Source organism: Neofelis nebulosa, chromosome 16, assembly GCF_028018385.1.
Source record: "Neofelis nebulosa isolate mNeoNeb1 chromosome 16, mNeoNeb1.pri, whole genome shotgun sequence".
Classification (NCBI taxonomy): domain Eukaryota; kingdom Metazoa; phylum Chordata; class Mammalia; order Carnivora; family Felidae; genus Neofelis; species Neofelis nebulosa.
The window spans coordinates 24,625,928-24,651,663 of NC_080797.1; the positions used below are offsets into that span (position 1 = coordinate 24,625,928).

Below are 25,736 nucleotides of genomic sequence, written 5' to 3' on the forward strand. Positions count from 1 at the left end.
CCTGTACGTGAATGTTTATAGCAGCTTTATCTGGAACAGACAGCAGCCGAAACCACCCAGATGCCCTTTAACAAGTAAATGGTTCAATTCTAGAACTGTCATGACATTGCATTGCCACTCAGCAGTAAAAAGGAACAAGCCACCGACTGGCATATGCAACAACCTGGATGAATATTCAGAGAAGCATCCTCAGTGGAAATAGCCAATCCTAAAAGAAAACATACTATGACTCAGTTTGTAGAACATTCTTGAAATGGCAGAATTATAAAAATGGAGAAGGGATTAATAGTTGCCGTAGGGTTGGGAAAAGATGGAATCAGGAGAGATGGTTGCAGCTGTAAATGGGTAGCATGATCTTTGTGGGGATGGGAATATTCTGTATCTTTTTCTTAAATGTCTATTTATTTATTTTGAGAGGGAGAGATACCGAGCACGAGCAGGGGAGGGGCAGAGAGAGAGGGGGAGAGAGAGAGAATCCCAAGCAGGCTCTGCACCGTCCGTGCAGACAGGGCCTGACGTGCGGCTCAAACCCGCGAACCGTGAGATCATGACCTGAGCCAAAACTGAGAGTCGGACACTTAACCAACGGAGCCCCCCAGGCACCCTGGAAATGTGCTGTATCTTGATTGTATTTTCACTAGGGTGGTTGTGATCATTGTACTGTGGCTTTTTAAGATATTACCGTCGGGGGAAACAGAGTGAAGGGTACAGATCTCTCTGTATTATTATTTTTTTTACAACTGCTTGGGAATCTAAAATGAGCTCAACATAACAAGTTGAATTAAAAGAGAAAGAAAAAGTGCACTTATTATGTATGTCATTCAGAAAACCTGCTCTCTGGTAGAGAGGCCCTCTAGGAGGGCCACACTGGATGGTGGAAGAAATTAACTGGGCCATACGTGTGGTTAACAGACACATAGATTAACCCCACAAAGTCATTCACATATACATTTTATGGCGACAGCACAGGCGTTCCTTAGAGCCATGGGGCGAGATGTTAATCAAATCCTGATTAATGTGTTTTCACAGTCGTTACAATTTGGAGGAGGTTTGTCCAATTTTAGGGAAAGTGAAGAATGACACAAACCACTCATTAGCAGTTTGAATCTCACCTCTTTCCTGCCTTTCCATACATAGGACTCTGATCAAGACAGAAAGCTTTTTTTTTTTTTTTTTAATTTTTTTTAACATTTATTTATTTTTGAGACAGAGAGAGACAGAGCACGAACCGGGGAGGGTCAGAGAGAGGGAGACACAGAATCTGAAACAGGCTCCAGGCTCCGAGCCGTCAGCACAGAGCCCGACGCGGGGCTCGAACCCACGGACCGTGAGATCATGACCTGAGCCGAAGTCGGCCGCTTAACCGACTGAGCCACCCAGGCGCCCCAAGACAGAAAGCTTTTAACTTCTCCTTTTGCCCAGGGAGAAACTATAGGTAGAAGGCTCAGGACTTCTATAATCCTGCTAGGATTTAAAATTAGGTTTCAATTCAGGCTTCATTTAATTAGCTGCTATTATTCAGATCCAGACAGGCAGAGACAGTGTTCATTATGTTAAGAACAGTGGCCGATGCAAAAGTGGCTTTGGTCAACGAACTAAAGGGTACAGGGACAGAGCATCGTGGGAGGAGGCACCAACCTCCAGTTTCCCACTACGACAAGATGCCCTGAGTCCATTCTGCGTTCTTGATGACATCTTGTGAATTGTTTCTTCCACAGTCAAAAGCAGAAATAGAAAAAATTAAAAAAAATAAAAGATTTATTATTCGTGTCCTTCCTTTAACATAGTTTTTTGGAACTGAAGAAGGTTCTGTACCATCATACCAATCCTCAAAAAATTAGTTCTCTCTGTTTTGTTGGCTAAAGCACAAATGGCCCTGAAAAGAGTCTTCAGTTAATTAGAGTTGAAAAAACCCAAAGTTCCCCTGTTCATTAAATGTTAAAAGTTACCATAATTAAGTTAAAAACAAACTTAAAAATTTTTTTTAAAAATTTTTTAATGTTTATTTAGTTTTGAGAGAGAGAGAGAAAGAGAGACAGAGCATGAACAGCAGAGGGGCAGAGAGAGAGGGAGACACAGGATCTGAAGCAGGCTCCATCCAGGCTCTGAGCTCTCAGCACAGACCCTGACGCCAGGACTCGAACTCAAAAACCACAAGATCACGACCTGAGCCAAAGTCGGATGCTCAACTGACCAACCCGGGCACCCCTAAAATGAAATTTTAACATAAATATAAATGACTATAAATTATTATTTGATCAAAGGAGGTTAATATATGAGCTGTCACAATATAAATTTTAAAATACAGTATTTGAAGAGTAAGTACGTACTATGAAATGTTAGCTTTTAAAATGTATAGTTTTATTTCATACCTTTGTGCTTTGTCGCATGAAAAGTTGTCTTCACTTGTGATTTTCATAGTTTGGATTTGCTACTGTACGTGTTCTTTAGCGCTTTACGAGGATCTGGATAGGTGTCCTGGCCTTGGAATCGAGAATTACGGTGTTTCCATGACAACCTTGAACGAAGTGTTCCTGAAACTAGAAGGAAAATCAGCTGTTGATGAATCAGGTAAATAAAATGCGTGACTGATCATGTCAAGGTATTCACAGCACCTAGTGCAGTATATATTTCCGTAAAACACTGTTACATAGATGTGATTACAAAATGTGGGGTTCCGTGATGATCAGGTCCTTTCCTAGACAAGGATACATGGAGCCAGACTGCATTCCTGTCACATTATACCTTTCCTGCCAATATTGCCTTATTATTAAAGCTGGCCCATTTTCTTCTATCCAAGGCTCACTGCTGCCTTCATCCCATTTCCCAAGAGCAATTTCAGACAAAACATGTATTATTTTTTAAAACTTTGTTTTTAATGTTTTTTTTAATTTTTTTTTTTTACATTTATTTATTTCTGAGAGACAGAGAGAGATAGAGCGTGAGTGGGGGAAGGGCAGAGAGAGAGGGAGACACAGAATCCGAAACAGGCTCCAGGCTCCGAGCTGTCAGCACAGAGCCTGATGCGGGGCTCGAACTCACAAACCGCGAGATCATACCCTGAGCCGAAGTCGGACGCTTAACCGACTAAGCCACCCAGGTGCCCCAATGTTTATTTATTTTTGAGAGTGAAAGAGAGACAGAGCATCAGCAGGGGAGGAGCAGAGAGAGGGAGACACAGAATCCGAAGCAGGCTCCAGCCTCTGAGCTGTCAGCACGTTTATTTTATTTATTTTAAATTTATTAAATTTATTTTAAATGTATTTATTCGAAATCCCTCTCTTCAAGCATTCTGAATATGGCCTCCCTGGTTTCTGATGAGAAGCCAGCTTTAGATTTTACAGAGAATATCTTGTGGGCGATAACTTGTTTTTTCCCCCTGCTGCTTTCAAGATCCTTTTTTTTTTTTTTTTTTTTTTTTTTTTTTTTTTTTTTTTTGTCCTTGGCTTTTGACACCTTGACTGTGATGTCTTTAGGTGTCGACCTCACATTTATCCCACTGGGAGTTTAGTGAGTTTCTTATATGTGTAGTGAATGTTTTTCATAAAATGTGGGAAGTTGTTAGCCATTATTTTTTCAACTATAATTTCTGACCCTTTTTCTCTAAACTCTGCGTCTGGAACTCCCATTAACCCAGTATATGTGGTCGTGCATATTAGAATGCTTGATCGTGTCTCCCATCTCTCTGAGACTTTTTTTTTTTCATTATGTTTTCTTTCTGTTCTTTAAACTAAATTATCTCACTTCTTTTGGGTCATGTTCACTGATTTCTTTCTTCCGCCGAAAGAAATCTGTGGAGCTTTTATTTTTTTCAGTGAACTTTTTTTTTTTTTAATGTTTGTTTATTTTTGAGACAGAGAGAGAACGGGGAAGGGTCAGAGAGAGAGAGGGAGACACAGAATCCGAAGCAAGCTCCAGGCTCTGAGCTGTCAGCACAGAGCCCGACGTGGGGCTCCAACTCACAAACCGTGAGATCACGGCCTGAGCCGAAGTCGGACGCTTAACCGACCGAGCCACCCAGGGGCCCCTTCAGTGAACTTTTAAATTTTTTTTTTTAACGTTTATTTATTTTTGAGACAGAGAGAGACAGAGCATGAACAGGGGAGGGGCAGAGAGAGAGGGAGACACAGAATCTGAAACAGGCTCCAGGCTCCGAGCTGTCAGCACAGAGCCCGACGCAGGGCTTGAACTCACGGACCGTGAGATCATGACCCGAGCCGAAGTCGGACGCTTAACCGACCAAGCCACCCAGGCGCCCCTTCAGTGAACTTTTAAAATCGGTTCATGCACTTTTCAGCTCAAATCTCTATTTGGTTATCTTAAATAATTTTTACATCTCTAATTATATCCCCTATTTGATGAGACATTATTGAAATACAGTAAAACTTTGCTTTGTGAGCATAATTTGTTTCGGAAACGTACTTGTAATCCAAAGCACTCCTCTATCAAAGCGAATTTCAGGAACCACTGGCTCAGTTGTGATCATGTGACACTTGGCACCACATTCTATTCGTACTGCAAGGCACCACTCATGTATCAAGTTAAAATTTATTGGAAACGTTTGCTTGTCTCACTAAACAAGTTACTTGCAATCCAAGGTTTTCCTGTACTTGGTGATTTATAAATGCGTCATTCGATGTACGAACATTTGTGGATTTCCTAGACGTTATTGCTGTTGACACATAGATCATATTCCAGCACAGGCAAAATTCTAGAGCTCCCTCTGTTATGCAAATTTCTCAACAAGAAATGATATCTACCTGATTTTCAGCTTGCTATCACTTTTTGTTTACTTGTTTTGGGGGGGTTTCGGCTTTTCTGCTACTGGGGAGTCAACCTGACTCTCTATCCTTGACCATGGCTTACCATGCCTTGGGAGATCTCTCCACCTTTCCACCCTACACCCAGATGTCAGCATGCCAGTGTATTGTACCCAGCCAAGATCCATTCTGCCTCAGTATATCTCTTTCTGCTCATGTGTCCTGTAGCCAGCCCCTGGTGGATTTCCTTCACAGAGGAAGGCCCCATGTACCTTGACGATGTCTTCCACAAGTAAAGAGTCTCTGCACTTTAGCGTAGATCTTTCTCAGCTTTTCCTTCCCATCTCCAGCCTTTGGTGTGCTGTTCCCATGTATTTGGTGAAGTTCTCATGGGAAAGGGTTGGTAAATGATGTAAATTCATTTGGGGACGTGAGTACCACGTGACTCTAGTCTGTCCTACCAGCCCATACGTGACCATAAGAGTTTGTTCAATGCCCTCTCCTTATTCATATCTAAAGTGGTTCTTTCCTTTTCCCTTGCCCCTAGGATGAAAGGAGCCATGGGTATCATCTCCCTCGGAATGAGTCTTCCCTTTATGGAAAAAAAAAAAAAATTTTTTTTTTTTTTTTACTTTCTTTATGCTCGTATCTGATGGGTTAAAAATAACTGGTATATTCTCTTGGTAAGAGAGGTGACAGTCTCTTGGAAGCAGGAGATCCCTGAATTATTCTTTTAATATACTGTTGACCCCTACCTTGTATAAGATCTTTACATCTTCTTCAATAGTAACTGGAATGGTGTGTTTTTGTGTCTGTGGTTGAACATTTTTGGGTGTGTGCTTTCTGAGGTTTGATATCAGGCTTGTTTTAACACCATACAATGGACAGCATCCCGAGTCTCCAAAGACTGTCGGGCATATACAAGAGTGCAGCCTCCAGTGGTGCGAACAGATTTGAAATCCCACCAGTGCCAACAATTAACGGTTAATCCCGTTTGTAGCATGTCAATTCGTAGGTTGTTTCTCTAGGCGAACACCTGAGGTTATTTTTCCCTTCCAAGTGACACCTCTAGGCACGCTACGATCTCGCATATTTGCCCTGACCTCTCGAATGTGTTGTCTGTAGCCAAATGATCGAAGATCTCCTTTCTACTCCTTTTGTTCAAGGCATCAAACTTCCATTCATGTTTCTCGCTCGTGGCGGCTGCCAATAGCACCACACAACGCCCACAGTTACGCAGAAGACTCTAGCAGTGTGGACGACACAAGCTCCTACATGCAGTAGGCTCCATAACGTCCAGCTGGAGCCCAGTTTTATGAATTGCATTTTTTCGTATTTTGCAGATATTGCCACGTGGGGAGAAGCCCCGTCAGAAAGAGCTGGAGATACAGAGAGGCTTGTTGAGACAGAGCAAGTTCTCAGTTCGCTTAATGAGATAAGCCAGACCATAGGCGGAATGGCTCTTTGGAGACAGCAAATCTGTGCGATTGCAAGGGTTCGCTTCTTGAAATTAAAGCATGAAAGGAAAGCTCTTTTATCACTGTGAGTGTCAGAGTGCCACGGGGGGTTTTTTCAGTCGATACATTAAGAAAACAAATCTAAGATGTAAAAGCGAGAGAAGACCATCAAAAAATAAGAATAAGGTGGGGGGGGGGCGCCTGGGTGGCTCAGTCGGTTAAGGGTCCAACTTTGGCTCAGGTCACCATCTCACGGTTTGTGGGTTCGAGCCTCACTTCAGGCTCTGTGCTGACAGCTCAGAGCCTGGAGCCTGCTTTGGATTCTGGGTCTCCCTCTCGCTCTGCCCCTCCCCCACTCACGCTTTGTCTCTCTCCGTCTCTGAAAAATGAATAAACCTTTTAAAAAATGTAATTTTAGGGGCGCCTGGGTGGCTCAGTCGGTTGAGCGGCCAACTTCAGCTCGGGTCACGATCTCACGGTCCGTGAGTTCGAGCCCCGCGTTGGGCTCTGGCCTGATGGCTCAGAGCCTGGAGCCTGCTTCCGATTCTGTGTCTCCCTCTCTCTCTGCCCCTCCCCCGTTCATGCTCTGTCTCTCTCTGTCTCAAAAATAAATTAAAAAACGTTTAAAAAAATGTAATTTTAGGGGTAGGCAAAGGGCAAAATACTCAAGAAAAGAGTCCAAGAGCTCTGTGTTGAATTTCCATAAATTCTTGATGGTATCACGTTCTAATCTGCTCAGGCAGCTTTAAAGGTTAAGAAATGACTGTGCATTCACACTGGCACTTTTCTTCTGGGTAGGCTCTTGATTCTCGGATTTGGAGTTTGCCCTCTTCTCACAGAGATCATCACCGTGAAAGTGTATCAACAGAGCTACACTTGGGAACTTTCTCCTCGTTTGTACTTCCTGGCACCTGGACAACAGCCACGTGATCCTCTCACGGGATTACTGATTATCAACAAAACAGGTAATAATGTGGCGAATACTCCATTCCCAAGTGCATTCTCGGTTAAGAGAAACATAAAGCATGTGAGAGAGAAAAAGAAACTTTTGACTCCCTCCGTATAAAACTGTTTATGAGGCTTGAGGAGGGTGAATGCAAGTCCAGGAAGGTAAAGGGACTAGGAAAGGACTTGCCAAGGAGACACAAACTTTCTGGTGGCTGTGGGCAAAATGAAAGCATTTGTATCAAAAAAACACATTTGTGGGGCGCCTGGATGGCTCAGTCAGTTAAGCAACCAACTCTTGATTTCAGCTCAGGTCATGATCTCACAGTTCATGAGTTCAAGCCCCGTGTTGGGTTCTGTGCTGACAGCGCGGAGCCTGCTTGGGATTCTCTGTTTCTCTCTCTCTCTCTCTCTCTCTCTCTCTCTCTCTCTCTCTGCCCCTCCCCTGCTCAACCTTTATCTTCTCAGAATAAATAAATAAACATTTAAAAAGACACATTTGTAACAGCTGGAGCTAGAATTCATGTGCTATTCCATTTATTCCAAGGATACAGTCCAGTGGTTTTCAGTGTATTTCACAGAATTGTGTAACTCTCAGTACAACTCATTTTTTTTGGAATCTTTTTATCTCAAAAAGAAATCCCATGCTCATGAGTACTCATTGCCATTTACTCTTCCCCAGCTCTGAGAAACCACAAAATTTCTGTTTCTACAAATCTCTGTTACCCTGGACATTTAATATAAGTAGAATTACACAACATATGATCTTTTATGACCGACTTCGTTCACTTAACGTGATGTTTTCCAGGTTCATCTATGTTGTAGCATGTTTCAGTATTTTTTTAATTGTGGAAGAATTCCATTGTGTGAATATGCTACATTTTATTTTTCATCAGATGATGGACAATTTCTCCAAATTATTGGTTATTATGAGTAATGCTGCTATAAATGTCCATGTACAGGTTTTTGTATGAACATACATATTTTTTTCACTTCTTTGGGGGTATAAAACCCAGAAATGGAATTGTTGGGTCATATGGTGACTATATTTAACCTTTTGAGGAAAGGCCAAAGTTCTTTGAACGGGCTGCCCCAATTTACGTTTAGGCCAGCAATTTGTGAGGGTTCCAATTTCTACACATTTTCACCCAAACTTGTTATTTCCTGACTTTTTTTTTTTGTCATACTCAGCTTCGTATGAATCAAGTAGTATCTTGTAGTTTGATTTGCATTTTGCTAATAGCTACTGACCTTAGGCATCTGCCCATGTGCTTACTGGCCAGTTGTATATCAGTCTTTGCAGAAGTGCCTTTTTTCTTCCTATTTAAACAATGAATCATACGTCCTTTTTATTGAATCCCAAGTGTTCTTTATATATTCTAGATACAAGTCCCTTATCGCATGCAATAGATCCTCATCATTCACAGGTTATGTACTTGCAGACTTCTCTAGTCAGTAAAACTTATTTGTGACCCCAAAACCAATACTCATGGCTCTTTTGTAATCATTCACACACATGCTCAGATCAGTGGACAGTTTGAGTCACCTGATACACACTTTCCAGCTGAGGTGATACTCTGTTTCCTTGTTCAGCTCTCATACTGTAACTAAATATCCTTTCTGTAGTCTATTGAATGCTACGTTTTCCACCCAAATAGAGTGCACAAGTGCTTTCTAGTGTCCTTGAGTCAAGAAGGCCATGAGATACCTTCCAGAGGAAATATGTGTGTTAAATAAGCTTCATTCAGATATACATTAGTGTCGTTGGCTTTGAAATCGCTGTTACAAGTCAACAATATATATACCAAAACATATATAAGATATGACGATCTCTTGATTGGTCAAAGAAATTGTTGCAACCAGAGGCTCACAGGAACCTAAGCCATAATTAAGAATTCACGTGGGGCGCCTGGGTGGCTCAGTCATCTGAGTGTCCGACTTCGGCTCAGGTCATGATCTCGCGGTTCATGAGTTCGAGCCCCGCATCGGGCTCTGTTGCTGACAGCTCAGAGCCCGGAGCCTGCTTCAGATTCTGTGTCCCCCTTTCTCTCTGCCCCACCTCTGCTTGTGCTCTCTCTCTGTCTTTCAAAAATGAATAAACATAAAAAAATTTAAAAAATAAAGAATTCACTAATTCAGTGTTTGTGGTGACTTTATAGAATATATGTACCATGAATAATAAGAATCAGTTGCAAGTTTTCTGCAAATATTTTGCTTCGTCCTGTAGATTGCCTTTTCATTTTCTCATTAGTGTCCTTTGAAGCATAATGTTTTAATTTTTTTAAGTTCTTTTTTTTTTTTTCTGAGACAAAGGCACTGTGAGTGGCGGAGGGGCAGAGAGAGGGAGAGAGAAAATCCCAAGCAGACTTTGCACTGTCAGCGTAGAGCCCGTTGTGGGCCTTGAACTCACCAACCATTGAGATCGTGACCTGAGCCGAAATCAAGAGTTGGATGCTCAACCAACTGAGCCACCCAGACACTCTATAATGTTTTAATTCTTACAAGGTCCAACTTATTTTTTTCCCTGGCTTGTGCTTTTGGTCTCATGTCTAGGTAAGCTTTACGTAACCCAAGATCACAAGGATCGACTTCTATATTTTCTTCTAAGGTGTTTTTACTCTTAGTTCTTCCATGTAGGTCTGTGATCCAGTTTGAGTACTTTTTGTGTATGGTGTGAGGAAGGGACACAACTTCAATGGCTATTCAGTTCTCTTCAGGGGACTGAGTGGCCACCAACCTTTCTTATTCCTTTCAGTCCCATGTTGCATAAACTCCATCCCCCCAGGTAGTGAGAGGACTGGAGTCCCGGTCCATCCGCTCCCTACTTATGAGATGAAAGCTCTATCATAGGCACGTGAGGCCAAAAATAAGGCCAAATCATCCTTATCCCAGTTCTTCCCAAGAAGATACTGTAGCCCTAGACGTGGCTTGATGAAGGATTCTTGAGTTCTTGGCTATATCCAGAGTGAAGCTTCTATCAAGCTAATTGAGGAAAGGGACTAACGGTATGGATTTTTAGCTCAAATGCCAGTTTTTTAGTGTTCTTACCCAAACTTACTGGATTTTCTTAAATTTTTTTTGCACTTTCTGTGTGCCATTAAGACAATCAAGAGATTTTTAACTTGTTGGATTTTTAGTAATTTTTACAAGTTATGGTTGCTTTTCTGGGAGAAGGTCCATGAAGCTCTTCCTACCCTCATTCAAACAGCTGTTATCAAGACACATTTTGAAAGTCAATTAATAATCTAGCAGTAGTGAAGTGAGATTTAGCGATTTTCGTAGTTGATTAGTAGCGATTATCCGTGTCATTAAACCCTTAATGTTTATGGCCACTGATTGCAATATTCTAGATAAAAAAATCATTCCAAATGCCATATGGTGCTCAAAAAAAGACTTTCACCTTTCACATTAGCAGTAATCAGAAGCAAATAAATATATGATGAACTAAACTCCATCACAAGTGAATAGATTTTTAATTCACAGTAACAAGTATGTTCTTACGTGGAAAGCTATCCTGACAGTCCATATGACAGTAAGGATCACATAATGACATTAATTAAAATTTTATTGTACAACTTGACATTGATTTGCTTAGTTTTATGACACACCTGATATATTTAACTGCAACGCAGGGGCAAGCATTGATGACTTTATACATTCTGTGGAGCATCAAAACATAGCTTTGGAAGTGGATGCATTTGGAACTAAAAATGCCCTAGATGACCCATCTTATAATGGAGCCATCATAGTGTCTGGTAATGAAAAGGTATGTTGGTCTCTGTTTCATAATTTTTCCCAAGATGTGGAAAACCAATACAATATCGATGTACTCAGCTTTCCATTTCAGGATGTGACATGAAAAACAAAGAATGCTTGCATTTATTACTCAGTGAATTGTGGTCATTAACATGATGAATAATTCATATTTTAATCATTGTCTACCAACACAATCTGTGTGTATTAGCAAAATAAACACTATATAATACCCCCTGTCAAGTGCATATTTAAGTCCAAAGAACTCAGATTTCCTCTCAAGGATTTTAGAATACATATTTTCTGAAATTTCTGTTTTATTCTTAAACAATAATACTTGATGCTAGCCTTCACCCAGATGTCTGGTGTCCTGAAAATTAGATTCAGTCTATATGCTTGCTCTGTTTTACTTACACAGTGTTTGTGTTTTGCTTTATTTGACACCATTTAAAAAAAAATTTTTTTTTACATTTATTTATTTTTGATAGAGAGAGATAGAGCACAAATGAGGGAGGGGCAGAGAGAGAGGGAGACACAGAATCTGAAACAGGCTCCAGGCTCTGAGCTGTCAGTACAGAGCCCAACGTGGGGCTCGAACTCACAAACCGCAAGATCATGACCTGAGCCGAAGTCGGATGCTTCACCAACCGAGCCACCCAGGTGCCCCTATTTGGCACCATTTTATTTTATTTTATTTTATTTTATTTTATTTTCAACGTTTTTTATTTATTTTTGGGACAGAGAGAGACAGAGCATGAACGGGGCAGGGGCAGAGAGAGAGGGAGACACAGAATCGGAAACAGGCTCCAGGCTCCGAGCCATCAGCCCAGAGCCTGACGCGGGGCTCGAACTCACGGACCGCGAGATCGTGACCTGGCTGAAGTCGGACGCTTAACCGACTGCGCCACCCAGGCGCCCCTGGCACCATTTTAAAAACAGGATTTTTTAAATTTTAGATATTGAATTTTGACCTCTCTAGCAAAAAAAAAAAAAAAAAAAGACCTTTGAGAATTTATAATTTTGCTTTTTATATTTTAGTGTTACAGATTTTCATTAGTATGCAATACCAAAAGACTAAATTGCTTCCCAGTTCTCATGGATATTATTAGTAATGCACTACTTGGAATGGTTAAGCCATCAGCACACATCCAAACTGATAGAAGTACATTTTCAAGGGTAAGTATACTGACTCTCTTCCATCAGGAATCTGGTCTCTCCTGCACCAAGAATGTCCCAGGTCACTCTTTTAAGTGCTGCAATCTCGTTCTTATTGAGTAAATGGCTGCATAATAAGTCACGACTTGGTTCATGCTAGCTCTCTGGTTTTAAGCAATCAGTACACTTTTTAGAGCTTCAATGTTTTCAGTAATCTCTATACCCAGCATGGGGCTCAAATTCACAACCCCAAGGTAAGAGTCGCACACTCTACCAACTGAGCCACCCAGGGGCCCCTGGAGCTTTATTTTTTTTTTAACTTTTTTTGATGTTTTATTTATTTTTGAGAGACAGACAGAGACAGAGAATGAGCATGGGGAGGTGCAGAGAGAGAGGGAGACACAGAATCTGAAACAGGCCCCAGGCTCTGACAGCTCAGAGCCCAACACGGGGCTCGAACTCATGAACTGCAAAATCATGACCTGATCCGACGTCGGATGCTTAAGGGACTGAGCCACCCAGGTGCCCAGAGCTTTAATTTTTTAAATGCAAAACAGAACTCTTTTTTTTTTTTTTTTTTTTTTACATTTATTTATTTTTGAGACAGAGAGAGACAGAGCATGAACAGGGGAGGGGCAGACAGAGAGGGAGACACAGAATCCGAAACAGGCTCCAGGCTCTGAGCTGTCAGCACAAAGCCCGACGCGGGGCTCGAACTCACGGACCGTGAGATCATGACCTGAGCCGAAGTCGGACACCCAACTGACCAAGCCACCCAGGCGCCCCCGAAACAGAACTCTTTTTCAAAGGGAATGTGAGGTAATGAAAGTGAAGTCAGGAAACACTGAGACTAACACAAAAATAACAAAAGTAGGAAGGAGGGAGAGAGACAGAAAGAAGAAAAGGAAAGACAAGGGGAGGGGAGGGAAGGGAAAGGAAGAAACTGAAGTCTTATGATTACTTTTAGAAACACTACAGAGAAAAAAATTTAGGACAAAGTTCAGACCAACACTGCAGGCTGGTTACACTAGAATTATTCCAGTTCCTTGTAATAAATATTCATTATTTGGGCCTGCCAGCTTTTTCATACCTGGGGCAAAAGAAAAAAAAAAATCCCTATTTCTAAAAAAAAGGCCCATGTGATTGGATTGTGTACACAGCCTTGTAAGTTTGGAAACCAGAATACATATTAGAGTTTGTAATTGTTCCTTTTTGATGATTTCCTGAATATATTGTTTCCACTTAGAGAGTTCTTTGAACCCAGAGACCGTGTATTTTTAACCCTACAGAATATTTTATACCTTGAGATAAGGCTGTGAACATAAGCACCAAGTAACTTATTTGTTAAATGTCTAAATGAAAGTCAGAGGTCAGCAAATTATCTATATTGCATTCAAATCTAGGGTTTTAGAATAATATATATATGGCTAAAGACCATTTACCCATGTGTATATAAATGGACCTTGTATCCATCATTTTCACACACTCCTGTAGGATTTTGAGTTGACTTCTCACGACGTACCTCATGGTGCGTTCAGCAAATAAAAATTCCTTTCAGTAAGGGTGTGTAAGAAGCTTAATCCCTAAAGCAAAAAGTTTTAGTCATTCATCAAGTACTAATTTTAGACTATGCTATGGTTCATTTAATTAACCTCCTATCCATTTTCTGGTTTCTGAGGGAGGATACCATAGTTGAGCAAATTTCCATCAATAGAAACATTCCGTTTTAGCTATGATGAGTTCGATACCAACTAACTACCTTACTTGACCTTGTTTCACGTGCTCAGCATCTGAACTTTAATATCTCCAGCAACTCAGGTTATACTCTATTTGGATTTACCTGTTTGTTGCTCAGGTAAGAGTTTTTGGGAGTTTCAGACCTTGCTTCTGTCCTGCTCAAGTCAAAGGATTTACCACTGAGTACTGAACCCACCCCGCATGCAAGGTGTTCTTAAAAGATTCTGTCAATAACCTTAAATCTCACCTTTCTGTCGTGAGAAAGGTTGTCTCTGATGGCCAAGCTGAAGATAACCAGACTCTGGTTATAACTTTTAAAAAAAAAAAAAATTTTTTTTAACGTTTATTTCTGAGAGAGAGAGACAGAGAGAGCGTGAGCATGGGAAGGGCAGAGAGAGAGGGAGACACAGAACTCGAAGCAGGCTCCAGGCTCCAAGCTGTCAGCACGGAGCCCTATGCGGGGCTCGAACTCACAGACTCATGGACCATGAGATCATGACCTGAGCCGAAGTTGGCCGCCCAACCAACTGAGCCACCCAGACACCCCTGGTTATAACTTTTCTCAGCAATGTGTGTAACTAAACACCTTTGTGGATCACGAAAGTAACGTGGAAACGGTTTTCAGGGCAGTCAGTGCATCTTCTGTCGCTAAAGACTGTTCCAAACAGGAGCGACATTGTGTGTGAGCAACTGCGAAGGTTTTTCATGGAGATTCCACTTCCCTTTCTAGTACTGTGCTTTATCTCTACTTTGGAAGCCTCAACCAATATTTTTCTGGTCTCACGGTGTACCTAGAAAGACACTTACCATCACTGTGCCCACAGAACATCCGAGAGGACTTTTGAGTCAGGCTGTCGCATTTGACATAATTAAATACCCGTGAAAAATGAGATGTTCCAACTGCGACTTGTCATTATTTACTGTTTTCACATCAGAATACATTTTAGAATCCTAAAATAAGAAAATGTAAATGTTTCTCCTCTTTTGTTTCCCAACGGTGTAATACTTATCAGTTCAGTCTCATGCTTGGAGTCACTTTCCTTATCCCTGTAATTGGGTATAAAGCCAAGAGTCATGCTTCATAATTGGATGGTTAAGGAAAGAGTTTGGGAACCTCAGTGGGGACCTAAGGAGGGAGTATATGTCATCAGTTTAATATTTTTTTTAATGTGTTCCAGAAAGCAAATTTTGAATTTGTTACTCAGCTCGTTATATTTGCATTTTCAGGAGTCACAGAGAAATTCGTTTGTATTTTGGGAACATACCTTATTATGGGCGATTTTGGCATCCTCTTGTACTCCTTATATTGCAATGAGCAGCTTCGATGATTATAAGGTAATAATGAAAGCTTCATTACTTTGTATAGCTAGAAGGTGAAGGTGAAAGTCCTTCCACAAGGCTTTTATACAAGCCTTTTCACAAGGCTATTTATACATTTCTTAAATGCTTATTTATTTTTGAGAGAGAAAGCATACGAACAGGGGAGGGGCAGAGAGAGAGGGAGACAGAGGATCCAAAACGGGCTCCATGCTGACAGCGGAGAGCCCGACGTAGGGCTTGAACTCATGAACCATCAGATCGTGACGTGAGCTGAAGTCGGATGCTTCACCGACTGAGCTACCCAGGTACCACCCTCCCGTCCATTTATACATGCTTCATAGAGCAGCCAATTCAGCAATAAATCCTAAGATATAAAAATTTTGTTTGATGTCTTTATAAATACAGAGATAAATAGAGAGGTTACAGATAGAGAAGATTCTAAAAGTTGCATGGATGTGCAGCACCTAGAATAGACCAAATAAATTTGAAAAAGAAAAAACAAAGTTGGAAGGGTTATGTTTCTGCCCTCAAGGCTTACTACAAAGTTATAGGAGTGAAGAATGTGTTGTATTTATTTAGGATAGTCATATAGGCGTAGGAAACAAAATAGACATTTCAGAGATTATCAGTTGATTTTCAGTAAAATCTGCCAGAGAATTCAGCAAATTGTACCGGAACGACTTGACATTGGTATGAGGAAAAAAAATAGTGTTCTCAACACTCACCCCCCACCATACACAAATTTTATTTGAAATGAATCGTCGGTTTTGTGGTAAGCAATTATTTCTTGCTTAGATGGGGCAGAATGAGCATATATACCATAAAGGAAAATGAGAACTTGAAATTCGTCAAAGTTAAAACCTTTTGCTCTTTGTAAAGCACCAATAAGAAAATAAAAAGCTTCGGGCTGGGAAGAAAAATTATCCACAACACTCGTACATCTAACAAAAGATTTGTATCGCACATAAACGAAAATTGGAGGGTTGCATGGTCCCTGCACAAGGAAAAGACAAAAATTTGTGAAGCATTCCATATTAAAAAAAAAAATTTTTGTACTAAGAAGATAAAGAACTCTTAGAGCTCAGTAGTAAAAGATAGCCTAAAATTTAAAGATGGGCAAAATATTTGAACAAATACTTCACTGAAGATATGTGGAAGGAAAATGCTCCCATGAAAAGATGGCTAATATCATGGGTAATCAGGAAAAGAGCCCCCATGAGATAGCTCTACACACGAACGAAAATGAGTAAATGAACAGGACTGAAAATATCACGTTTGGGAGGATATGGAGAAACTGGAAACTGTAATGCGTCATCGGCAGGAACATAAAATGCACAGTCACTTTGCTAAGCCATTCGGCGCTGTCTTACAAAGTGAAAAATATACTTGTGGTGTGGCCCGGAATGTCTCTCCTAAGCATTTACCTGGGAGAAAAGAAAACCTCTTTCCACATACAGACTGGTACGTTCACGTTCTTGGCAGCTTTATTCATGATAGCCAACTCTCTGAAACAGCCCAGATTTCCATCAAGCTGTGAATTGATAGAAATCCTTGGGTGGCCAGACCAGGGGATGTTACTGAGCAGTACAAAAGAAGGAACAACCGATAAATGCATCAGCATGGATACGGGTCATAACCATTACACTGAGGCAATGAAGACAGGAAAGAGTAAATACTGAATGATTTCATTTATATGAAATTCTCAGAAAGGTAAAATAAATTCGCAGTGACAGAAAGGAGACCTGTGGTTTCTTGTAACCCCTGATAAAGGCTATTAACTGCAAAGGAGCATGGGAAATTGGGGGGCGGGGTAATGTAAATGCTCTATACTCTGATTATGATTGTGATACAGGAATCCATACATGTGTCAAACCCCACGCAACTGAATACTTCATAGGGACCTTTTTTATGGTTTCAAAATCACATTTCAAAAAAGTTAGAATTGAAATAAAGGAACATGGTATGTTGAAAACGTGACAACAAAAAAATATTTAATGTGTAACTATACATTTTCATTCACAGACACTCTTTCGTTAATTGCCATGCATTTTTGATGTACCGACAGATATTTGGAGCATCTTTTAAAATGAAGACTGATTCAGTAGTTCTGGAGTAGAGACAGATTTTGAGTGGCAGTCATAGGGTGATGGATTCATATGACTCGTCAACCCAGGCCAACTCGCATTAGCTTTACTTGCAAATCTCAATAGAATGCCTTTTAATGGCTCTATTTTTGTAACTTGACTGCACAGAGTGACCCTGCATAAGGATCTTTATCTGTTCCTCTCCAAAGTGATTCTGTTGTCCAAGGGAAGGGAGCGCTGGCTGTTCTGTTCTCTTCCTAGTGTAGAACCTCCGGGAAATCTTGGGAAACACCATTTGCTGGCCTGAGGTAACTGTCAGGCATCTCGTAGTTAACACTGTCCTAACTTAAAATGACTCCCAGGGGCACCTGGGTGGCTCAGTCAGTTAAGCCTCAGACTCTTGGTATCGGCTCAGGCCCTGATCTCCCGTTTCGTGGGATGGAGCCCCATGTCGGGCTCTGCCCTGAACAGGGCCTGCTTGGGACTCATTCTCTCTCTCTCTCTCTCTCTCTCTCTCCCTCTCAAAATAAATAAATAAACTTAAAAAAAAAAATGCCTCCCGTAGGAAATGCGGACATTTTCTTTCTCTGGCCTGTGAAATGCCTCAATCCCACCATGTTCCTCCCAACCCTTTGGCCACTGTCTGTCTCCTTTGGAACTCCTCATTCTTCTCCATTGTCTCTAAATTCTGAACTCCTTACATCTCAGTCCTAGGCTCTCTCATCATTCTTGATGTCATTCTGTCCTAGGCAAACTCATCTAACCTTATGGCTTCAAACCCCTTTTACCTACCCATCACTCAACAGACTTGATCTCTAATTTCTTTCTTCTTCTTCTTCTTCTTTTTTTTTTTTTTAGTTAGAGAGAGAGAGAAAGAGTGTGCCTGTGCGGGGGTGGGGGAAGGGGACAGAGAGAAGAGAGAGAATCCCAAGCAGGCCCAGTGCTATCAGCACAGAGCCCAGTGCAGGGCCAGTCCCACCGCCATAGGATCATGACCGGAGCCGAAATCAAGAGTCAGACGCTTAACTGACAGAGTCACCCAGGCGCCCCAAGATCTCTAATTTCTCACGTTGCCTCCAGTGCGGATCCAAACTCCCTTCTCCGGGGTTGCCACTGGGAGAATCACAGACTCTCCAACTTAACCACATCTCCAAAGCTGAATTTATGATATTGTTGAACGTGTACCCCCTTTCCCCATTTCCTGCCCTCCAGAGCTGGCAGTGCTGGGCACTCACTTGGTCAGTAACCTAAAACCACCATTCACCCCTCTCCGGGCTTCACCACAGATCCGTCCATCGCCAAATCCTTTTCAGTCGTGCCAACTGACTGGGCCGGTGCTCAGAGATTTTGACACGCATCCTTAGGTCAAATTCCATCTCTGACAGGGGCCTATTTTAGCCAACCAGAGACCATCAGCAAATGAACTATTTTTGAAAGAAAAGAAACATATTCAAAATTGCTTAACCGTTTATTGTGATTGCTTCATTGGTGCCCAACCCCTCATCACTTGATAAGTAGTTTTAAAATATGTAATTTAGTATGCTTATTCAGAGACGGGCAGGAATGCAAGACACGTAGTATTTACGAATGTAATAATATTCATGTACGTGGGCATAAATATTTGGATGGGTAATAAATATTTGCATGTGTGCTATGCCAAAACTACCCTAATGTATCCTTTAGTTAGAATGAAAGGAATAAAGCCATTTCATATGTATATAAGGTACATATCGTGTTATGTATTTATGTATAATAGTAACTAAAACATAATATTTTATGTATAACCTTGATATGTATATAGACATGTGTAGAGAGAGACAGCACAAGACTTCACAGTGAGTCAAAGCAGAATCACCCTGATGGAGGGCTAGCTGCTTAAATAAACCACCCTGTTCCCATAGATTGTTAATCACTGTTTTGTTTACTGCAGTGTCAATACCTTAATTACACTGAGACCTTCTTACACGTATTTCCACTGGGTGCGTGACGAACATCAATACTGTTCATGAAAGCAACAAATTGACCATCTGTGTTTGGAACTATCCGTATCCCTGGGTCCCCATAATGCTTCTGGCCATGATGCAGAATCATTACAAAGGAAAATTCTGATCAAATGTTTTTTTACATAATCCACGTTTTCTGGAAGCTCCAACTGAACTAGCGCTTTGTGTCTTTGCTGTTTTGTAATCAGAACAAAGCTCAGTCCCAGCTCCGGATTTCAGGCCTCTTCCCTTCTGCTTACTGGTTTGGGCAGGCGCTGGTGGATGTCCCAATGTACTCCCTGATCTTACTGCTTATGTATTTATTAGACTACGGCTTAAACTTCAAAGAGTCTGCGTTTGTAACTGTAAATCAGACTATACAAGTAAGTGACGATATTCATAGAACAAATACCGTTGAATGATTTCATGAAAAAAATTGAAGATGCAAATGATATTTGTATTGTCATAAATTAAATCGCTGTAAAACTCTGTGCTACAACACTCTTTTGGCTCCTGATGTGTTTCTTGGATTGCATTTGCTTTTGACTGAACGTCACGTTCCTGTTGATTTCAGATCCCCTGTTCTATTGGCCATGCCTTCTCAGTTATCTTCTTGACATACGTGATTTCGTTCATTTTTCGCAAGGGGAGGAAAAATAGTGGCATTTGGTCTTTTTCCTTCTTTATGGTAAGTATATTATTTGTGTACAATTCTGAGCCAGTACTTAAAGTTTGCCCTCAGTAGAATGATAAATTAATATCATAATCTAAAATATTTTGTTTTCTTTATGCATGATCCTTTTCAAACTCTGCATGTTTTTCTCTTCCTAATTTCTACCCTTGTCTCTCTCTCTCTCTCTTTTTAATGTTTATTTATTTTTGAGAGAGAGCAGGGGGAGGGCGGCAGAGAGAGAGGGAGACGCAGAATCCAAAGCAGGCTCCAGGCTCCACGCCGTCAGCACAGAGCCCAACACGGGGCTCGAACTCACAAACCGTGAGATCATGACCTGAGCCGAAGTCAAGACGCTTAACCAACTGAGCCACCGCAGGCACCCCTACCCTCCTCTCTTTTAAAAGTAGCCAAATTGTTTCTAGAACCATAAAGTATTTGCTAGAAGGAAGCCAGGAAACCATTTGTATCTTCTTTACTGAGAAACAAAGAAGCCCACAGACCTCCACGAGATTATGAATGTTGTTGCTAGCCTGGTTAAAACTAGAAACTACTTCTCCAAATTCTACTAGAGTTAATTCCACAAAAGCAACATTTATTTTATCTAAATTAGGAAGGAAAAGTACATGTTATCTCCTATTACCTATTCTAATTTCCTGTCATTCTGGCTGCCAAAAAGTAAATTATTAATTCAACAAATACTAGTTGACTTCAGGACACCTGGGTAGTTCAGTCAGTCAAGCGTCCTGTTCCCGATTTCGGCTCAGGTCATGATCTCACAGTTCGTGAATTTGAGCCCAATGTCAGGCTCTGCACTAAGAGGATTCTCTGTCTCTTGTTCTCTCTCTGTCCCTCGCCTGCTCACTCTCTCTATCTCAAAATAAATAAATCAGCTTTAAAAAAATGTGTATTAGTTGCCTTCCAACAATATGTCAAAAAGTAAGACTGATAATAAATAAAAAATAGTTTCAACCCTGAAAGGACACTCAGAGGGTAAAAGAGAAGTAAACAGCCACTTACGAGAACAAAGTGACAAGGAAAAGATGATCTCTTTTTTTTTTAATTTACAAATTTTTATTTATTGCCTTTTTTTAGGGTTTTTGTAATAACCACTTTTGACAAAATTCCAAGGTATTTTGAAGGAATTCATATTTTGTCTATTTCATGATGGGCATAGGTCTGTTAAATGAGCACTAAAATCCTTGGCATTAGCTACAATCAAATGACAAATAGCAGCTCAGACTTCTTTTACTATACTAAAGATGATCTCTTTTTAAAAGATTGCCTCTGTGAAAACCAGAGAAGGGAAAGATGAACTCATGAAAATGAGAGCAGAAATTTCCTTTAGGAATTGAAACCTGGAAAATAAGATTTTACTAGCTGAAGAAGAATGATGCAGTGAAGAAAGAGAAACCCAGAGGGGAGAAAGTCCAGGCTTATCCTAAGAACTGGTAATAATGTGGCTTAGGGAAGGGAAGAAAACGCCGTGCAGCATGGGCGTGGCCTTAGTTATGGTAAAAATATTGGTTGGAACCATGCTGGCCTTTGGTGATGTGCTCCACAATTGATTCTACAGGCTGTGGGAAGCTATGGAAGCTTCTAGTACAGACATGAAATGTGATCCGAAATATACTTTTAGGAGGAACATGCCCAGTGCCATAAAAATGGTAGCTTATAACACAAAGAAGCCGGAAGTACAAAAACTTTCAGGGAACTTTTATCATTGCAGTGTTTTAGAAGAAAAAGTCTGAATGTGTCTGTTGGACCTCTCACCATCTCTTACCCCTGAATTCTATTGAATTCTCCTGAAGCCACTCTGGGTTTTCCTGTGCCTCTGTCTCTCCATCAGTATAACTAACAGAAGTCTCTCTCTCTCTCTCTCTCTCTCTCTCTCTCTGTTGTTGTTATGTCATTCCTACTAGATATCAGTTTGTGTTCCCCATGATCATTGCTTTTCTACCCGTTTTACCTCCGAAAAGAAGGCCAACTTTCTTCCTTTTCCGTAACAAAAATATTCCATACGTTAGATTTACCCAGTCGTGTCTCACTCATGATACTCTAGGTGAAAGGAATTTGGCTAAGTCACTAGGAGAACAGGTCAGTAGCAATAATGCTGATTTCAGTTGGGTTTCTGAAGCTGGGGCTGAAATTAGGGTTATCTTCAAGATGAGCCATCTCAGTTTGGAATATATGTTGAAATTCGAAGTGTTAATATGCATGTCTGTTATCTTCTTTAGATCTCCACCTTCTCTTTGTTTTTATTTACGCTATTGGATTACTTTGGATATGATGTGCTGTATTACATCACCTTTTTAATACCACAAGCCACCTTAATTGGCTGCATGTTCTTGTTTCTTTATGTAAGTAGTGCCACCACCTGCCCCAGTGTCCTAGAACTCTTGGCCAATTGTGAATGCTATGCTGGGGGTTGGGTTCTACATCATGTTGAGTATACGAGACATTGAAATATTTCTACCGCATGGATACCAGCTGAATTCCTCCCAGATAGGCCCGTGTGCTCCAGCTGAACTGCATTAGAAAACCTGCCCCCGGTCCGCGCATGGGGAGGGGGGGGTAACAGGTGGTGGGAAACAGAGCAGTCTTTATGTACTCGTAGGCATGCCCAGCTTTAGAAGAAGGCAAATGAAATACCCCCGATCTTTGGGATCTTGCAATTCTCGAGAGGCACTCCATAGGAATAAAATCCTTTTCTTCTAGCTAATCGACTTCTACAAAAGGAAGAAAGATACAGTGCATGCGTGAAGATGGGGAAAGGGGAGGGAAGAGAATGGGAGGGGAGGGGAGGGAAGGGGAGGGGAAGGGAAAGGAAGGGAAGGGAGGGGAGGGGAGGGGAGGGGCTTATGAAGGATCAACGGGCACAGGAAGGTGTGCGAAGCTCTGCGGGATAAGGATAAACCCTGTTTCTCTCTCCTTCCTTGGAGAGGCTAACGCATGCCCAAGTTCCTCTCACCAGGTGGTGAGTACTTGCTAAATCCTATTGCTTCAAATAAAAACACAGTGCCTCTTAGACCTTGGGAGGAAGGAATACAACCCTTTGATACACATTTTGGAATGGACACCTACCCAATACTCATGGCGAAATCAGGGGACATACCAGTAGGGCTGTTCAGTGGGCCAATTCACGTTTATACGGATAAAAATGCACAAAACCAAAAACCTTCCTATGTAACCATTGTTTTTCCTTTTGCAGCAAGTCGAGTCTTCTCTTTGGACTCAAGAACCAACAAGGGCAGAGCCATTTCTGGTATTCTTAATTGTAAGAACACACCTGTCTTTCAAAACTGTTGTCTTTTCCTATACGAACCATTTTAATTCCTGTATACAGGGTGAAGCTTTTTATTAAGGTAGATATATGGGTATGTGTAGCCCATGGAGATAAAATATTAGTAAAATATGGAACACATTTTTCTATAAAGATTCACTGATTAGATAATATGCTTCCCAAATTTTGAAAACACTATACCAGTATTTAGACGAAATGACCTAAAGTAATGGTATTACCTAATTGTATTTGCTTCTAATGTTTCCATAAGCAAGATTGAAAATGAACTTGATAGTGGCACGATTTGACAGATAGATTATTGGAAATTTGAAATGGTTTTTCCAACCATACCTTTGGAGAAGTCCGACCATTCCTAGTTCACTTCTGATGTGAAACATTTCTCTTTGAGTGCTTCTAACCATGCATCTCTCTCTTTATTCCTAGCCTTTCCTTCATTTTATCATCTTCCTTTTTATTCTTCGGTGTCTGGAATGGAAGTTCGGAAAGACATCAATGAGGAAAGATCCTTTCTTTAGGTTGGGAGAAATCAAATTGGATTCTTTCATTTCAGTTATCAGTGGTTAATTTTTTTCATGCATAAAGTAACGATTTAGCAAAGAACTGCCAAGTCCTGGAACAGGCTGGGGCCGCAGCTATATGCCAAGACAAAATATAGAGATCGGAGTACCTAAATCAGAGGATTATAAGTAGAGGAGGAAAAGAGATCTGAAACACTCACTGTTAAGGGCTCTGTCTGACATGATGTGAAGTGAGAGGGTGGGAAAAGTTATCTGCTGCTAGTTCAAGTTTTTTTGTTTGCTTTTTAATGTTTATTTCTTTATTTTGAGAGAGAGAGACAGAGAGACAGAGACAACGAGCAGGGGAGAGGCAGAGGGTGAGAGGGAGAGAGAACCCCGAGTAGGATCTGCACTGTCAGCACAGAGATTGATGCAGGATTCAAACTCATGAACCAGCGAGATCATGACCTGAACTGAAATCAGAAGCCAGGTGCTTAACCACCCGAGCCACCCAAGCTCGGGTGGCTGGTTCAGTTTAAACAACAATCAGTTTAAATAGATTGGTAGTTGAAGGAATGCTACCAGTCTAGGGAGGAAGACTAGAATGATGAATAAGCCAAAGACTGCAATAATTATGCTCCTTTCCTGTGGTGCCGAGAAGCCCAGCTGGTCGATCGCAGACTGGTCCGGTCATAATGGGACTTAGAAGCTGAGATTGTCTTTTTGTGGCATACAAGGACACTTCCATAAGCATCTTATTCCCTGTCTTCCATGCCACATTGGTTTCATCTTTAACTATGACAGACAGTTGAGTGGGTGACTCACAAGGTAAAAGATGACCTTTAGGAAATCTAAGGTCGAGGCGCCTGGGTGGCCCTGTCAGTTAAGCATCCCACTTTGCTTTGGCTCAGGTCACGATCTCATGGCTCATGAGTTCGAGCCCCGAGTCGGGCTCTGCACAGATAACATGGAGCCTGCTTGGGATTCTGTCTCTCCCTCTCTCTCTGCCCCTCCCCCGCTCATGCTCTCTCTCAAAATAAATAATAAATAAATATACTTAAAAAAAAAAAAAGAAATCTAAGATCGGTATGTGGGATTAGGGCAGAGGTAAGAGAGACTAAAATGACATAACTAGCTAGCTAGCTGGCTAGCTATGAAGGACCAGACTTAAAATAGAGGAGAAAGTGAATCTGGCACATATTCCCAAGAAATGGCCAGGCTCAGTAGGAGACCAAGCATCTAACTTGTATTTTCTGAGACCATCCTGACTCCAAATATGTCAACTCATTCTCCCCATGGAAATGCAATAATGCCAACATGGAGGTGGTGGTAAAGATAGGGTTTCTAGAAAAATTGCATCACTAAACTAGGATACTAAAGTCCTATGTTAGACAATAGATACTACGTTGCCCAGCGATAATGAAAAAATAACGTCCCATAGGTAAGTAGAGCGAAAGATACGTGAGAAGCAATGGTCACTAAATATAGCAGTACCATGGACAGGAATAAGGTGAGGAAGGGTGGAGGAGTCATGGTACTAAAAGGAGAGTGTGACAATTTATTAAGTACCCAGCCTACTACTCAAAGCATCAGGTTTAAAGAATGCACTATTCTGAATACAAGAATGAAGCTGCCAATCAGTGATTAATGGGTGGCTTTCGACTCTAGAATTTCTCCAAGAAGCAACAACGTGTATCAAAATCCAGAAGATCCAGAAGGGGAGGATGAAGATGTCCAAATGGAAAGAGTGAGAACAGCAGATGCCTTGAATTCCACGAACTTTCATGAGGTAAAACATACGTGGTAATGATTCCGTCAAAACCACAAACATTTGTCAGTCAAAGTGGTCAGGCTATGGGTCTAATGCTCACAGAATTTTGAGTTTCTCTAATACATATAGGCAAAGACCACAACTCCAGTTTAGGAAGTGGTCATATGATTACATCTAAAGAACCAGATTAAGAGTCATGTCACCTCAGTTTGTCATTCACGGTTTAAAGAACAAGTAGAGAACAATGAAAATTGCAAAAGCCAAGAAAGACCTAGTGAACTTTAGAACCGGAATAAAGCGA

At 41.1% G+C, this 25,736-nt stretch overlaps 1 protein-coding gene across 9 annotated transcripts in view; it reads left to right on the forward strand.

Moving 5' to 3' along the window:
* ABCA8 (ATP binding cassette subfamily A member 8) overlaps window positions 1–25,736 on the forward strand; it is a 92,991-nt gene that overhangs the window by 55,524 nt on the left and 11,731 nt on the right. For 7 of the 9 annotated variants that reach the window (XR_009255382.1, XM_058705484.1, XM_058705482.1 and 4 more), the window contains 12 exons: window positions 2,452–2,571; window positions 6,104–6,302; window positions 7,016–7,182; window positions 10,795–10,928; window positions 11,954–12,091; window positions 15,035–15,142; window positions 19,403–19,576; window positions 19,768–19,881; window positions 22,101–22,223; window positions 23,075–23,140; window positions 23,591–23,682; window positions 25,333–25,453. Coding sequence is in view for 8 of the 9 variants with exons in the window: in XM_058705484.1 (XP_058561467.1) it covers window positions 2,452–2,571; window positions 6,104–6,302; window positions 7,016–7,182; window positions 10,795–10,928; window positions 11,954–12,091; window positions 15,035–15,142; window positions 19,403–19,576; window positions 19,768–19,881; window positions 22,101–22,223; window positions 23,075–23,140; window positions 23,591–23,682; window positions 25,333–25,453 (1,556 nt within the window). In the remaining variant the exon portion in view is untranslated. The remainder of the gene's footprint in view (window positions 1–2,451; window positions 2,572–6,103; window positions 6,303–7,015; window positions 7,183–10,794; window positions 10,929–11,953; window positions 12,092–15,034; window positions 15,143–19,402; window positions 19,577–19,767; window positions 19,882–22,100; window positions 22,224–23,074; window positions 23,141–23,590; window positions 23,683–25,332; window positions 25,454–25,736) is intronic. The other 2 variants (XM_058705485.1, XM_058705486.1) reach the window with 2 other exon arrangements.